The sequence below is a fragment of the Gekko japonicus genome, unplaced genomic scaffold (assembly GCF_001447785.1).
Source record: "Gekko japonicus isolate JY-2015 unplaced genomic scaffold, Gekko_japonicus_V1.1 scaffold5638, whole genome shotgun sequence".
Taxonomy (NCBI): Eukaryota; Metazoa; Chordata; class Lepidosauria; order Squamata; family Gekkonidae; genus Gekko; species Gekko japonicus.
In genome coordinates, this window is record NW_015164379.1 from 10,047 (window position 1) to 25,461 (window position 15,415).

The 15,415-nt window shown below is 49.0% G+C and overlaps 1 protein-coding gene across 1 annotated transcript in view; it reads left to right on the forward strand.

The window, feature by feature from the left end:
• Positions 1-15,415, forward strand: part of LOC107108456 (WASH complex subunit FAM21-like) — a gene marked incomplete at its 3' end in the record, with an annotated part of 46,423 nt that overhangs the window by 10,040 nt on the left and 20,968 nt on the right. The window contains exons 4-10 of the mRNA XM_015408893.1: positions 750-984; positions 5,196-5,251; positions 5,431-5,478; positions 7,882-7,983; positions 10,013-10,100; positions 11,823-11,888; positions 12,095-12,168. Of these exons, the coding sequence (XP_015264379.1) occupies positions 750-984; positions 5,196-5,251; positions 5,431-5,478; positions 7,882-7,983; positions 10,013-10,100; positions 11,823-11,888; positions 12,095-12,168 (669 nt within the window). The remainder of the gene's footprint in view (positions 1-749; positions 985-5,195; positions 5,252-5,430; positions 5,479-7,881; positions 7,984-10,012; positions 10,101-11,822; positions 11,889-12,094; positions 12,169-15,415) is intronic.

Consider the following 15,415-nt stretch of genomic DNA (forward strand, 5'->3'; position numbering starts at 1 on the left):
ATTTATACCCCGCCCTTCTCTACCCAAGGGAGTCTCAGAGCGGCCTACAAACTCCTTTCCCTTCCCCTCCCCGCAACAGACACCCTGTGAGGTAGGTGGGGCTGAGAGAACTCTCAAACAGCCCTTGAGAGAACTGCTCTGAGAGAACTCGTGAGTGACCCAAGGTCACACCAGCAGCTGCATGTGGAGGAGTGGGGAATCAGACCCGGTTGTCCCCGATTAGAGTCCGCGCTCCTAACCACTACACCAAACTGGCTCTTGGAGGGTTGGGCAGGGTAGGAAAAAGTCTCCACTGATGAGAGAATTTTTTATAGAAAATTACAGGGGGTTGGGGTGACCCCATACGTCTCCAACCCATGCTGAGGTTCCGAAAAAACCCCTGGACACATACGACCCAATCAGTTAAACAGAATTGCTATTCATAGTATTACTATTCATGGTTTTGTTTCTGATTCTTATCCCTACTATTGGATTATAACTCAGTATTAATGGTTTAGTTCTGTGGGGTTTTCTTATTGATAGTTGCTGTTTTAGTATGAACGTTGGTCGTTTGAATACAAGGATATGTCTTAAAAATTAAACTAATTTTAGCGAAGCTTCAGGGAAACGTTGCTTTCACGTTTTGCAAAGCGCTTCTGCCGAGTGGCAACAAAAACCTAACCCAAAGCCCATTTGTTTTCTCTTGTATTTAAGATGTCAGAGTATATTTTAAAGTTAACTCAGTAACGCGGTGTTTCTGATTCCAAAAGGAGAAAACACGTGAACAGAAGGAAGCAGATTTGATTCCCAAAATCCAAGAAGCTGTGAATTATGGGCTGCAGGTGTTGGACAGCGCCTTTGAACAGCTGGACATCAAAGCCGGGAACTCGGACTCTGAAGAAGAAACAAACGAAAAAATGGAATTGATCCTGGAACCGAAGGTAATGGCGGCTCACCTCCCACAGAGCAGTTCTGCCCTCTCACCTGTTCTGAAGGAAGTCAGCTGTGAGTAAAACACATCAGTACGTGATCCCTGCTGTTCAGTCAGGTAGCGAAAGGATGAATTTCATTTTGCCCACGCCACAGCCTGGCATTCCGGCTGCCGGGAGGAGGGGAAGCTTCAGGTTAAGGGCTGAAAGAGATAAGGCAGAGTTAAAAAGATGGAGCAGTGAAAACTGCTTGTCATGACCCCCAGAAGGGTCTTTCGGTTTCGCCGCCACCACAATGGACTTTCGGGTCCCTCGGGAGTCCCAGGGTAGCTCCCAAGCCCTCGCTAACCGAGTGTTGCAGGCGTGAATGGCCCAGGCGGACACCAACCAAATCACACAGAACAGGGTTTATTAGGACAATTGGGCAAGGTGCGTCAACTGGATAACAGGGGGAAAGGTCAAATGAAAATAAACTAACGCAACTGCCTTCCTTGGCTTTTCCTATCAGGCCCCAGCCTGCCTAACTCACTCAAGCTCCTCCTTCTCCCAGTCCGGCCTGTCTCTCACGAGACCCAGCCGCAGGGAGGCAAAGGACTGAGGGCTTCTCCCCTCCTCGCTCAGAGACTCCAGCTACCATCAACCAGCAGCCCGCAACTGCCTTCAACTGTCTTCCCCCAGACTTTGTTCCCAACAGATTCAAACGGTCTCCCTTAGAATCTTTCCTGACTCTCCCAATGCCTTCTGGGAGTTGTAGGCCTAGCCGCCTCCTACTGCCGCCCAGGCCTCTTAGGCTGGCTAGGCCCTACTGGCACAGGCCAGATCATGACACTGCTGGATAAGATTCAGGCCCAGGTTGCCCAAATGCGTGGCTCTTTAGTTGTTTGCCTTCTCTGTTTAGCCTCTGCTTCCTGGGCTGGTGGGGTAGGGAACCCCTCGTCATAGTGCTTGAGGTGCCAGCGGTTTAGGAGCGGGCGCCAAAACAGAACCTAGTTTCATTCCGTATCCTAAACCTTCATCACCAGGCATACCAAACACGTAAGATCCCCCCCAAATCAAACGGGGTGACTGGTGAGCATCGGGATGGGGGGACTGAGCCATTCTAGCCTGCCTCCCCTGCCCTTGAAGACCTCATGGGTTGTCCCAGCAGCACTCTGACCGCAAGGGGGGGTGTCCCTGTTGCACAGTGTTTGGAGATGGCGTGGTGCTCTGCATCCCTTAACTGTCGGAGTGAGCTCTACTAGAAACGGGCAAGGGAGCCCGTGTTACACAGGGCTGTGCAAACACGGTTGTGTGCTAGGCCAGAAGCACTTTCAGGTAAGATTGAGATGTTCTTCTTGGGATAGTACCAGGTGAGACGCAACTAGAGGTGATTCTTTTCACCACCGGCCGTCATCTCAAGAATACCTGTGTGTGTTCTGTTCCGTCAAGCGACTTCTGAATGATGGGGACTCTACGAATGAATGACCCTGGGAAAGAGAAGGCTTCGAGGGGACACGATTGCAGTCTTCAAGCATTTGAAGGGCTGTCATGTAGAGGATGGAGCAGATCTATTCTCTCTTGCTCCGGATTGCAAGACTAGGGCTAATGGGTGGAAATTACAAGGGAGTTGTTATCGGCTCAATATCAGGAGAAACTTCATAAGTGTAAGAGTGGTTGAGCAGTGGAACAGTCTGCCTCGGGAGGTGGCGGATGCTCCTTCGCTGGACGTTTTCAAGCGTAGGCTGGACGACGACCATCTTTTGGGTATGCTGTAGGGCTGCCTTTCGGCTGTGCTCCTAGATGACCTTTAATGTCCCTTCCAACTGTAACATTTTATGATTCTATGACCCCTCCCCCCCAAATCCTATCATTAACAGCCTTGCTTAGGTCTTGCGGACTAAGGGCTTTTGTGGCTTTCTTGATCAAGTCCATCCATCGCATTTTGGGAATTTCCTCTTCCCCTGCCGCCTTTAGCTTTTCCTAGCATTCTGGTCTTTTCCAGTGACTCTTGTCTTCTCATAATGTGACTAAAGTACAGTAGCCTTGTTGTTCAGTCGCACAGTCGAGTCTGACTCTTTGCGACCCCATGGACCAGATCATGCCAGGCCCTCCTGTCTTCCGCCGTCCTCTGAAGTTGGCTCAACTTCATGTCCGTTGCATCTATGACACTGTCTAACCATCTCATCCTTTGCCGTCCCCGTCTTCTTTGACCTTCAGTCTCTCCCAGCATCAGGGTCTTCTTCTCCAGGGAGTGCTCCCTTCTCATTGGGCGGCCAAAGTATTTGAGCTTCAGTTTCATTATCTGACCTTCCAGGGAACAAGGTTGATTTCTTTTAGGATTGACTGATTTGATCTTCTTGCAGTCCAAGGAACTCTCAAAAGTCTTCTCCAGCACCATAGTTCAAAAGAATCTATTCTTCGGCGCTCGGCCTTCCTTATAGTCCAACTCTCGCAGCCATACATGACTACTGGGAATACCATTGCTTTGAGTATGCGGACTTTTGTTGGCAAGGGTGATGTCTCTACTTTTTATCATGCTGTTTAGGTTCGCCATCGCTTTCCTCCCAAGGAGCAGGCGTCTTTTAATCGCATGGCTGCTGTCACAGTCTGCGGTGATCTGGGATCCCAGGAATGTGAAGTCTGTCACTTAACTAAGCAGCCTTAGTTAAGTCATTTTAGCTCCTAGGGAGAGTTCAATTATGATTCGATCTGTTTGTGTTAAAAGTCATCAAGTCACTTTCGACTTACGGTGACACTATGAATTAATGACCTCCAAAATGTCCTTTGCAAACTTGAGGGTCGTGGCTTCCTTGACGGAGTCCATCCGTCTCATGTTGGGTCTTCCATCTTTCCCTGCTGCCTTCAACGTTTCCTGGCGTTACTGTCTTTTCCGATGAGTCCGCCTGCAGACTTCTGTATCCTGTGCTACCTTAGCACATGTGCGTTAGTTGGGCTCTTTTTGTAGCAGGTACTCCTTTGCATATTAGGCGACACCCCCCCTAATGTAGCCAATCCAAGAGCTTATAGTAGCCCCTGTAAGAAGAGCTCTGTAAGCTCTTGGAGGATTGGCTACATTAAGGGGGGGTGTTGCCTAATATGCAAAGGAGTTCCTGCTACAAAAAGAGCCCTGGGTGACATGCCCCTAATGTAGCCAATCCTCCAAGAGCTTACAGTAGCTCCTGTAAGAAGACCTCTGTAAGCTCTTGGAGGATTGGCTACATTAGGGGGTGTGTGGCCTAATATGCAAAGGAGTTCCTGCTACAAAAAGAGCCCTGGCTTTTCATTGGTGGTGGGGACAAGTTGAAAAATGAAAAACCAAAGTCTGTGGTGAAGAAAACTGTCAGGAAGTTCTTCCTGATGTTCAGCTGAAAACTCTTTTGATTTAATTTCAATCCATTGGTTCCGGTCCGACCTCTTGGGGCAACACAAAACAGCTCCGCTCCGTATAGGCTCATCTAGGGACTGAACTGAAGACTCCAGTACTTCGTACGGAAACCCACGCCACTGCTTAATGTAATCCTTTCCTCACTGGAAATACTTCAATTTTCTCGTCACGCCGGCCTTGCACATGGGAGACAACATACTACTGTATGTGCTGTGTGTGGCATTTGTGCTTAAACTTGACCACAAGCGCTGGAGCGATCCAGTCCCTGGGTGCCGGGAGCTGTACGGATGCTGGAACTTCTGTCAAAATACAGCGGAGATAGAATTTCTAGCAACAAAACATTTGTCATTCCTATGTGTAACGGTGGTTTGGAAAAGGGGGCACTTGGCGTACCACGCTAAAGACAGCCTCTGGACCAAAGTTCCCTCTAAGCTGTGGAGTCTGGTGAGCAAAGATTCTGTTTGCTGAGCTACCGGCGTCAAAGCTGTGAGTGAGCGATTTGGCTACTGCATAAATCAATTTGCTCTGGAGCAGTGTTCCCTCTAAGCTGAGTTAGTGTGAGCTAGCTCACCATTTTTTAGCCCCCAGCTCACACGTTTTTGTCTCAGCTCAGGAAGGAGGGCTCCAGAGCAAACTAATTTATGTAGTAGCCAAATCGCTGGTTCACAATTTTAATGCCAGTAGCTCACAAAGTAGAATTTTTGCTCACAAGACTCCACGGCTTAGAGGGAACATTGCTCTGGAGCCATCCTTCCTGAGCTAAGGCAAAAATGTGTGAGCCGGAGGCTAAAAAACGGGTGAGCTCGCTCACACTGACTCAGCTTAGAGGGATCAGTGCTCTGGACGCTTGTAGAGTTTGTGTAGTAAACATGCATGAGGCTTGTTTGAATTGCTCTTTCTCTGTCTCCTTTTTGAATCAAAAGGTTCGGTAGATAGCGACCGTGGGAGCATGGTTGACAGCGAAGGGAAAGACGAAGAGGTAAGGCGTGGCTTTACACATTTGTTCTTGTTTACGTCCCACCCCCTGTAGAGTCTCTGGGGAAGCTATGGAGGTTTGGAGGCTACGGACTCCCATCTGGGAGGTGGGTCTCCGGTAGCCAAAGATAGAGGGTTGTCCAAGTGCAGATTCTGTTCTGGAAGCTGCTTCTTGTCTTTCAGGAATTGGAAGAAGAATTTGGGAATGTAAGCGAGGATGACCGGAAACCGGTAAGAGTGATACTCCGACTGTTTTAGCCTATCCAAAACTGGCTACTTCTCCATGCAATTCTGTGAACTAGGTTTAGCCTGGGATTACTGTGCATCGGTTTCGGCTGTATGTCTCCTTTGCTTGGGCTGTATCTTGGGGTTTTAACACGGGTCATCTGGGCCGTATACAGCTGCCTTTTACGGAATCAGTCCATCATGGGCAGTATTGTGTGCTCACACTGGCAGCTGCTTTCCAGCATCTCAGAGGAAGGTCTTGGTGTTTGTTAAATGGAGTTGCCGGGGATTGAACCTGGGGCCTTCTTCATGCCAAGCAAAGACTCTTATCACGGTCTCTCTGCAGGACCTAATAATCTCATTATTTTCTTTAAAACCTGCCTCCTTCTATCTTTTGAACTTCAAGATAATTCATTTCAAAACTGATATCAGTCCTAGGTTAAAGCTGGCCTTGTACTTATATTTTATTTCTAAAAAGTCCCTGTAATGATTTCATGTTTATTTGTGTGTGTGTATGTGTCTTTAAAAGTTTGGTTGCATGGCAGTGAGAGATAGTCTAGGGTGGTTGAAACAGGCAAGTGGTGTGATTGGTGATTGGTAGAAAGGGGGAGGGGTTTTAGAAAATGTGTGTCAGTCAAGAGTTACAGTTTAGACAATTGATAAAGACAGTTAGGGAGTTAGTTAAATTCTGAGTTCTGTGAGAGAAGCAGGAGTTCAGTTAAGCTCTGTGTATGAAAGAAGTGAGAAGCTGTTCTGTGTGAAAACAGTTAAGCTGTCTGTTAATGTTGTTCAGAGAAGAAGAAAAGTTATAAGAATGTCTGAGTGACAGACTGGAGAAACAGTGAACTTACATGACCTTGAGTTAGTGTTACAAAGTTACATGCCAAGATCCCTGACAGTGGAGAGAAAAGTGTATGAAATACCCAAAGCACTTGTTCAGTATTTACCCATTCCTAGATACAGAGTCATATCCTGTTATTTACGAATTACTTCAATAAATCTTCTTTTATTTAAGTCTGCCATCTCTGAAAGGAATAATTTCTCAGGAAACACATAGACCCTCATGAAAGCCTAAACCATCGACCTACCTACCCAGTGATAGAAATATTATAGAAAAAGGTTTGGAAAGCCTTAAATTTCCTGGTGGCAGCCGTGTACCCAGTTGAACAAAACATAAAGAACACGTTTAAAGTAAAACCAGACCTCCCCAGTTAAGGGGTCGTCACAGTCCCTGTCTTCTTTTTTTAAAGAAGAGTCTACCTTTGTTGTTGATTGGCATCAAGGGATTGGGAATAAAATGGATGATGCTGTAAGGTCCCTGGATAGATCTATGGTGTGGCCTCATTTGGAATGCTGTGTACAGTTCTGGTCACCGTCTCTCAAAAGGGACATTGCAGAGCTGGGAAAAATACAGAGGAGGGCGACCAGGATGATGAGGGGATCGGAGCGCCTTCCCCAAGATGAAAGGCTGAAGAGTCTGGGACTTTTCATTTTAGAAAAAAGTCGACGTAAGGGGGGACACGATAGAGGTTTACAAAATTACGCATGAGGTGGGTGGAGAGAGCTGACAAAGGAAATTTTTTCTCCCTCTCCCAAAATACTAAAACTCGAGGGCATTCAGTGAAGCTGATGGGCAGTAGGTTCAGGACGGACAAAAAATTACTTTACACAGAGCATGATTAAAATGTGGAATTCGCTGCCAAAGGGTGTAGTAAGAGCCACAGGAATAAACAGCTTTCAAAGGGGATTAGACAGAGTGATGGAGGGTAAGTCTAGCAATGGCCACTAGCCGTGGTGGCGGAGGGGAACCTCCATATTCAGAGGCACTAATCCTCTGAATCCCAGACCCAGGGGGCAACCTCAGTGGAAAGCCTCGGCCTCTCTGCCCTGTTGTTGGCCCTCTAGAGGGACTGGCTGGCCCCTGTGTGAGACAGGATGCTGGACGGAATGGACCACTGCTCTGATCCAGCAGAGATCTTATGATGTTCTTGTTTGGCCATTGTCATAATCTCACAGACCCTCGTTGAACATTTTTCTGTAGACAGTCCTCTGTTTCACTGTATGTTTCAGATTTCATTTTCCTGAAATAATGATCCTAAGGTACCAAGATATTTAGTAGTAACTTCGAAATATAATCCAAAAATTCAAGGAAATGCCAGTAATCATATACTTTCCAATACACTTAGGACAACATTATTCCTAGTTCACTGAATAAACATTTCATTTCTAAATGAGGAAAGGGGAGGGTACTCTGTCTTTTGTGACTTTACAGCTGAGTCGGACGCGGCTGGGGGGGGGTGAGGAAGATGATGCTGGGTAGAGAGGGGGCCTGCCTCTGGTTAAGGACCGCGTGGCACAGCCTTACCTCTTGAGTCTCCCTGTACAAACTGTCTGTCTTCCCCCCCCTAGAGAACAGCACTGATGAGTGATGAAGATGATGACGATCTCTTTGGTGGTGATTCTGAAAAGGGGGAAGAGGATGAAGATGACGTGGAAGAAAACTCAAGGCCGGTAAGAACGTAAGAGAAGCCATGTTGGGACAGGCCAGTGGCCCATCCCGTCCAACACTCTGTGTCACACAGTGGCCAAAACCCAGGGGCCATCAGGAGGTCCACCAGTGGGGCCAGGGCACTAGAAGCCCTCCCACTGTTGCCCCCCCCCCAGCACCAAGAATACAGAGCATCAGTTGCCCCAGACCGAGTGTTCCCATAAGAACATAAGAGAAGCCAGTGTTGGATCAGGCCAATGGCCCATCCAGTCCAACACTCTCACACAGTGGCCAAAAAATACCAGGGGCCATCAGGAGGTCCACCAGTGGGGCTAGAACTCCAGAAGCCCTCCCACTGTTGCCCCCGAAGCACAAAGAATACAGAGCATCACTGCCCTGGACATAAAGAACATAAGAGAAGCCATGCTGGATCAGGCCAGTGGCCCATCCAGTCCTACACTCCATGTCACACAGTGGCCAAAACCAGGTGCCATCGGGAGGTCCACCAGTGGGGCCAGTTTAACTTCAGAAGCCCTCCCACTGGTGCCCCCCCCCAAGCACCAAGAATATAGAGCATCAATGCCCCAAACAGAGTATTCCATCTGTACCTTGTGGCTAATATGTTTATCCAGTCCTCTCTTGAAGCTGTCCATGATTTTAGCCCCCACCACTTCCTGCAGCAGTGAATTCCATGTGTTAATTACTCTTTGGGTGAGAAAGGACTTCCTTTCGTCTGGTAAGGAATTGTGGCTTGACACGACCGATGGCTTCATGCGGGTAAACCAAAGCAAAGTTCTGTTGCCGTTTCAGTTCTTCCAGGCCAAGATGGATAGGGCAGCACTTCCCAGAGTCCTTGGAATGAGGGCTTTCTGATGCCTTTTGGTTGGCTCACAGCAGCCCCAATTTTCGCACGTCTGCAGCTGGCCTCGGCAAAATGTTACGGCCTCTGCAGGTGTACTGAGCAAGATGTGCTGGATCCTGATTTGTTGCGTCAACCAATGGAAAGTTTTAAAAACTTATTCATTATCTCATGGCATTGTGTAGCATAGCCTGGAGATCCAAAGATTGTCTGGCAGCCAGAAGTTCTAGCTCTTTTAGCATTATGCACCACTAGGTGGTGAGCTAGACTCGTTTTCTGCAACATAACGCTTCTTTCCAGCTCCTAGCAGTTAACATTCTAGCTGCTGACAATAAACATGAGGCCGGATACCACAAGTTCTTAGGCAAGCTGTTCAGCATTAGAGCCGAAGAGACACATCGGTGGTGAAAGATGTACCTTTTCCCCTATGCTGTCTTTTACCCTTCCATGATCACGTTTCAATTATCTTTTATAATAACTGCATCCCTGCCACACGTGGAGAAAAGAACCGCGTTGTATTGGACCCACTTGGCTGCTCTCCTATCGGTGCTGTCTTAACAAGAACACAGGCTGATGACTCCCAACAGTGGTAGTCACATGGTTCTGGGAAGCCAATGAGAGCTGGGCCTGGAAGCAGCTGTGGCTCTCCCTCCTGGTCTCCACCAGCGGTCTCTTCCTTCCATAATTGAGCTGAGGAGTCATGTCATAGAAAAAGAGGTGCAGGAGCTCATTAGCATAACTCATTAGCAGAACTTATTTGCATAAGCCACACCCCCTGACATCACCGGAAGTGGGTCAGAAGGCAACACCCACCGCTCAGGCTCCACTGGACTGTTTTGGATTGCCAGTTATTGGGGGTGGGGGAACGTGCAGATCTGTCTTCGCAGAGGAGGGAGAGCTTGTACCTGAAGGTAGGCCGGGGGGGGGGGGGCCCGGGAAACCTGGTTGCTGCTTGCTCCTCATGGCCCGACTGAGAGCTGCTGGGAGCAGGGGGCGGGGCTTGTTGCATGTGCCCGCCCCCTGGGCTCCTTACTGCCGGAGCTCCACTCCTGTGTGCTCCCGCAGGAAATGACCCATGATTGAGCTGCTCTTTTGAGTGACTGATCATAGAGCTCTCCTCCCTGAACTTGTCCAACTGCTTTAACCGCAACATGGAGTCAGTGTGCCTTTGTCTCCCGTTATGACTGCTTTAGAAAAAGAAAAGGCCCACCTCCTTCACAGATCAGCTGACAGCTCGGATCAAAGGGGACCTGCCGTATCCGAGGAACGAGGAGCGATTGTGTAAGCTACTTTCATGGATCCTTTTCCCATCGGGGTGTGCGTCAATGTTCCCTCTAAGCTGTGGAGTCTTGTGAGCAAAAATTCTACTTTGTGAGCTACCGGCATTAAAGTTGTGAGTGAGCCATTTGGCTACTGCATAAATCAGTTTGCTCCGGAGCCCATCCTTCCTGAGCTAAGACAAAAAAATGTGTGAGCTGGAGGCTAAAAAACTCTGAGCTAGCTCACACTAACTCAGCTTAGAGGGAACAATGGTGTGTGTAACGATTTCATGTTTATGTGTGTGTGTGTTTAAAAGTTTGGTTGGCATGGCTGTGTGAGGATAATCTAGAGTGCTGGACTCAAGCAAGTGATATGATTGGTGAGTGACAAAGAGGGGTTTTTGGAATGGATGCTGTGTGGATGATTTGTATGTCTATCAGGAGTGACTGTTAAGAGTGATGACAGTTAAACAGGCAGTCAGCAGAGAGTGCTGTGTAAAAGCAGTTAATAGGAGTTTTGTTCCGTGTGATTTCTGTGAGAGAAGTAGAAGTCAGTTAAGTGCTGTCTCGGAGTTGAAGGAGACTCAGCCCTGTGTGTGAAAAGAGTGACATTTAGTTCTGTGTTATAGGAGTTAAAATTAAAAGCTGAGAGTCTAGGAAAAAGTACAGTGAAAAGTGTTACAAAGTTGCCTACGAAAAATCCCTGTCAGTAGAGAGAAGCTTGTGAGAGACACTAAGCCATTGTTCAAATCATTCCCAGTACTGTTTACATTGTTCACCCTCGTGTTTATACTTTCGTTAAATAAATCCTATTTACTTCAAGTATACCAGCAGTAAAGAATCCTTCCTCAGACCACATAGTACCACGAACGCCTAAAACCCTCGGCATACCTACCCTGTGAAAAATATTATAGAAAAAGGTTGGGAAAGCCTAAATTTTCCTGGTGGCAGCCAGAATACCCTACAGAGTAAAACTGAAAGAACATTTTAAAGTAAAACTAGACCTCCCCAAATAAGAGGTTGTCACAGTGTGCGTGTGTGTTATTTATGTCCCCTTATACTGAAATATTTCAAAAACTGTGTTGATAACAAAATGGTATAAAGCGGCCTTTTTTTACTTGCGCTTTTTGCAAATTTCAAGAAACATGGAGAGCTACTCCCAGAGAAGACGTTACGAACTCTGATTGTCCCTGCTGTCAGTTCGCAGAGCAGGAGAGGGAGAGATACTCCAAACGGCTCTTTCCCCAATTAATCCGTGCAAGCATGAAGAATGTGGTTTTCTACAGAGACATCAGGAAAAATCACATTCTCCCCCCCCCCCACGCTTCTATAAATTGTTTTTGTTGAAAGAGACCGTAACAGCCCTAAACACAAGCACTCAAAGTAAACGGCCTTCGCCCTGAGTGTATATGTGTACGTTTCCACTCGGCTTCTGTGAGAAGAAACTTGATTTAGCAGCTAAATGGTAGCTGGACTCCAGGCGACCTCACTGGTGATAGATGCCTGGGAACGAGATTCTTTGAGGCTCAACACAAGAGCCCTGAAGCCCCGGGGGAGGTTCTCTGTCCTTTGACTTGGGGTGGCCCGGTGGAATGCGGGCCCACACAGCTACCCACCTGAAACCCTCTTTTAAAAACCAAGCAGCCCTTCTATGTTGTTCCGATGGCTGTGTCTAAGATGCCTTCCCAAGTAACGGGCTTCCCAAGAGGAGAGGCTGATCAGATATCAAACTTTCCACTTTCAGCATCTGCCGATATAAAAAGCAAGAAGGCAGAGAAGGAGAAGGAAGGCGTTGGCGTTCCATCAGACGGTCAGTCTTTTTTAGCATTGTTTTTCTTGGGAGCATTCGGGGGCCGGGAATAAAAGGGAAGGAGAGACGAGTCTTCTGAACGATTCCTGTCCTCGTTGTGGTGAATCTTTCAACGGTTTCGGGGCTTCTGCCTCTTCTCCTTTTTGCTGCCGCACAAAGCTTGCTGTGGTTAGCATGGTCAGAGTCTCCCTTGCTTCTTTTTTTAGGTTTAAGTAGTTTCCTCCAAGGAAATGTGACTCCTGCTTTGTGTTCAGTGGTCCTTTTGCCTCCCATTGCCAAAGTGAGAACCTGCGGAGGAACTCCCCATGGATCAAATGTGGCAGTGCTTGTTCCAGATTTTGGGAGGCCCTGGGCTGACCGTTCCCAGGGCCCCCCTCCCTTCCCCTGTGCCACCCCCACACCATTCTCTCACGCCCTGCCCCTTTCCCATCCATCCGCATGCCTCCCTCTTGCCTGTGAGTCATAAGAACATCAGAAGTGCCCTGCTGGATCAGACCAATAGTCTGCCTAGTCCAGCATCTTGTCTCTCACAGTGGCCAGCCAGTTCCTCTGGAGGGCCGACAACAGGGCACAGACGCTGAGCCCGTCATAAGAACATCAGAACAGCCATGCTGGATCTGACCAATAGTCCATCTAGTCCAGTATCCTGCCTCACACAGTGGCCAACCAGTTCCTCTGGAGGGCCGACAACAGGGCACAGACGCTGAGCCCGTCATAAGAACATCAGAACAGCCATGCTGGATCTGACCAATAGTCCATCTAGTCCAGCATCCCGTCTCTCACAGCGGCCAACCAGTTCATCTGGAGGGCCAACAACAGGGCATATAGACTGAGGCCTTCATAAGAACATCAGAAGAGCTCTGCTGGATCAGCCCAGTGGTCCATTTAGTCCAGCATCCTGTCTCACACAGTGGCCAGCCAGTTTCTCTGGAGGGCCAATAGCAGGGCATAGAGGCCGAGGCGTTCTTAAGAACATCAGAAGAGCCCTGCTGGGTCAGACCAGTGGTCCATCTAGTCCAGCATCCTGTCTCTCACAGTGGCCAACCAGTTCCTCTGGAGGGCCAACAACAGGGCGGAGAGACCAAAGCTTATCCCTGATGAGAACATCAGAAGGGTCCTGCTGGATTGGACCAGTGGACCATCTAGTCCAGCACCCTGTCTCACACAGTGGCCAACCAGTTCCTCTGGAGGGCCAACAATAGGGCACAGACGCTGAGCCCATCATAAGAACATCAGAACAACTATGCTGGATCTGACCAATAGTCCATCTAGTCCAGCATCCCGTCTCAATACAGTGGCCAACCAGTTCCTCTGGACGGCCAACAACAGTGCACAGACGCTGAGCCCATCATAAGAACATCAGAACAGCCATGCTGGATCTGACCAATAGTCCATCTAGTCCAGCATCCTGTCTCACACAGTGGCCAGCCAGTTCCTCTGGAGGGCCAACAACAGGGCACAGAGTTCGAGGCCTTCCCCTGAGGTTGCCTCCTGGCACTGGGATTCAGAGGATTAGTGCCTCTGAATGTGGAGGTTCCCTTTAGCCACCATGGCTAGTAGCCACTGCTAAATTGTCCTCCATGAATCGATTTAATCCCCTTTTAAAGCTGTTTATTCCTGTGGCCGTCACCACATCCTCTGGCAGCGAATTCCACATTTTAAACATTCCCTATGTAAAGTAGTATTTCCTTTTGTCCGTCCTGAGCCTACTGCCCATCAGCTTCACTGGATGCCCTCAAGTTCTTCGTATTCAAAGAGTGGGAGAAAAGTTTCTCTCTGTCAGCTCTCTGGCCTGTGTGTCCTTCCCTGCCCGCTTGTGAGCCCTCCCACCGTCAACACTCGCAGGCTCCTGCGCTGCCGGCAGCCCTTTTCCCCAGTGGCACTAGCAACGCTGGCATCTGGGAGCGTGATGGTAGAACACGGGCAAGTGAGTGTGTGTGTGAGAGAGACAATAGTAGGCCCTGCCTGACGCCCCTGGGCCCTGGCAGCTGCCTCTCCTTGGTGTACGCTGAGGCTGGCCCTGTGTCATGGCATGTGAGCCTCGCGTCCTGAGACAGTTTGGTGTGGTGGTTAAGTGCCCGGACTCTAATCTGGGGGAACCGGGTTTGATTCCCCACTCCTCCACTCGCACCTGGCTGGATAGCCTTGGGCAAGCCCTAGTTCTGATAAGACCAGTTCTTGAAAAAAGAGCAGTTCCTGTCAGAGCTCTCAGCCCCACCCGCCTCACAGGGTGTCTGTTGTAGGGAGGGGAAAGGAAAGGAGTCTGTCAGTAGCTCTGAGACTCCCTTGGGTAGTGAAGGGCGGGGTATAAATCCAATCTCTTCTTCTTCTTCTCCTCCTCCTCCTCCTCCTCCTCCTCATCCTACTCCTCCTACTCCTCCTACTCCTCCTCCTCGACTCTGATTCCCCACTCCTCCACTTGTACCTGGTTGGATGACCTTGGGAAAGCCGTAGTTCTGATAAGAGCTGTTCTTGAAAAAGAGAAGTTTCTGTCAGAGCTCTCTCAGCCCCGCCTACCTCACAGGGTGTCTGTCTGTTGTGGGGAGGGGAAGGGAAAGGAGTTTGTAAGCCGCTCTGAGACACCTTTGGGTAGGGAAGGGTGGGGTATACACCCAATCACTTCTTCTTCTTCTTAAGTGCACGGACTCTAATCTGGGAGAACCGGGTTTGATTCCCCACTCCTCCACTTGCACCTGGCTGGATGACCTTGGGCAAACCCTAGTTCTGATAAGAGCTGTCTTTGAAAAAGAGCAGTTTCTGTCAGAGCTCTCTCAGCCCCGCCTACCTCACAGGGTGTCTGTCTGTTGTGGGGAGGGGAAGGGAAAGGAGTTTGTAAGCCGCTCTGAGACACCTTTGGGTAGGGAAGGGTGGGGTATACATCCAATCGCTTCTTCTTCTTAAGTGCACGGACTCTAATCTGGGAGAACCGGGTTTGATTCCCCACTCCTCCACTTGCACCTGGCTGGATGACCTTGGGTAAACCCTAGTTCTGATAAGAGCTGTCCTTGAAAAAGAGCAGTTTCTGTCAGAGCTCTCTCAGCCCCACCTACCCCACAGGGTGTCTGTTGTGAGGAGGGGAAGGGAAAGGAGTTTGTAAGCCGCTCTGAGACACCTTTGGGTAGGGAAGGGAGGGGTATATATCCACTCTCTTCTTCTTCTTCTTCTTAAGTGCACGGACTCCAATCTGGGAGAACTGGGTTTGATTCCCCACTCCTCCACTTGCACCTGGCTGGATGACCTTGGGCAAGCCCTAGTTCTGATAAGAGCTGTCCTTGAAAAAGAGCAGTTTCTGTCAGAGCTCTCTCAGCCCCACCTGCCTCCCAGGGTGTCTGTTGTGGGGAGGGGAAGGGAAACGAGTTTGTAAGCCGCTCTGAGACTCCTTTGGGTAGTGAAGGGTGGGGTAGAAATCCAATCTCCTCCTCCTCCTCCTCCTCTGTTACTCTGAACCGTACAGTCACAGTTCTTTTGTCTTGTTCCGCAGTGGACTATCCGAGGGCAGGGAAATTTGCAATCGAAGGGTTACCGTG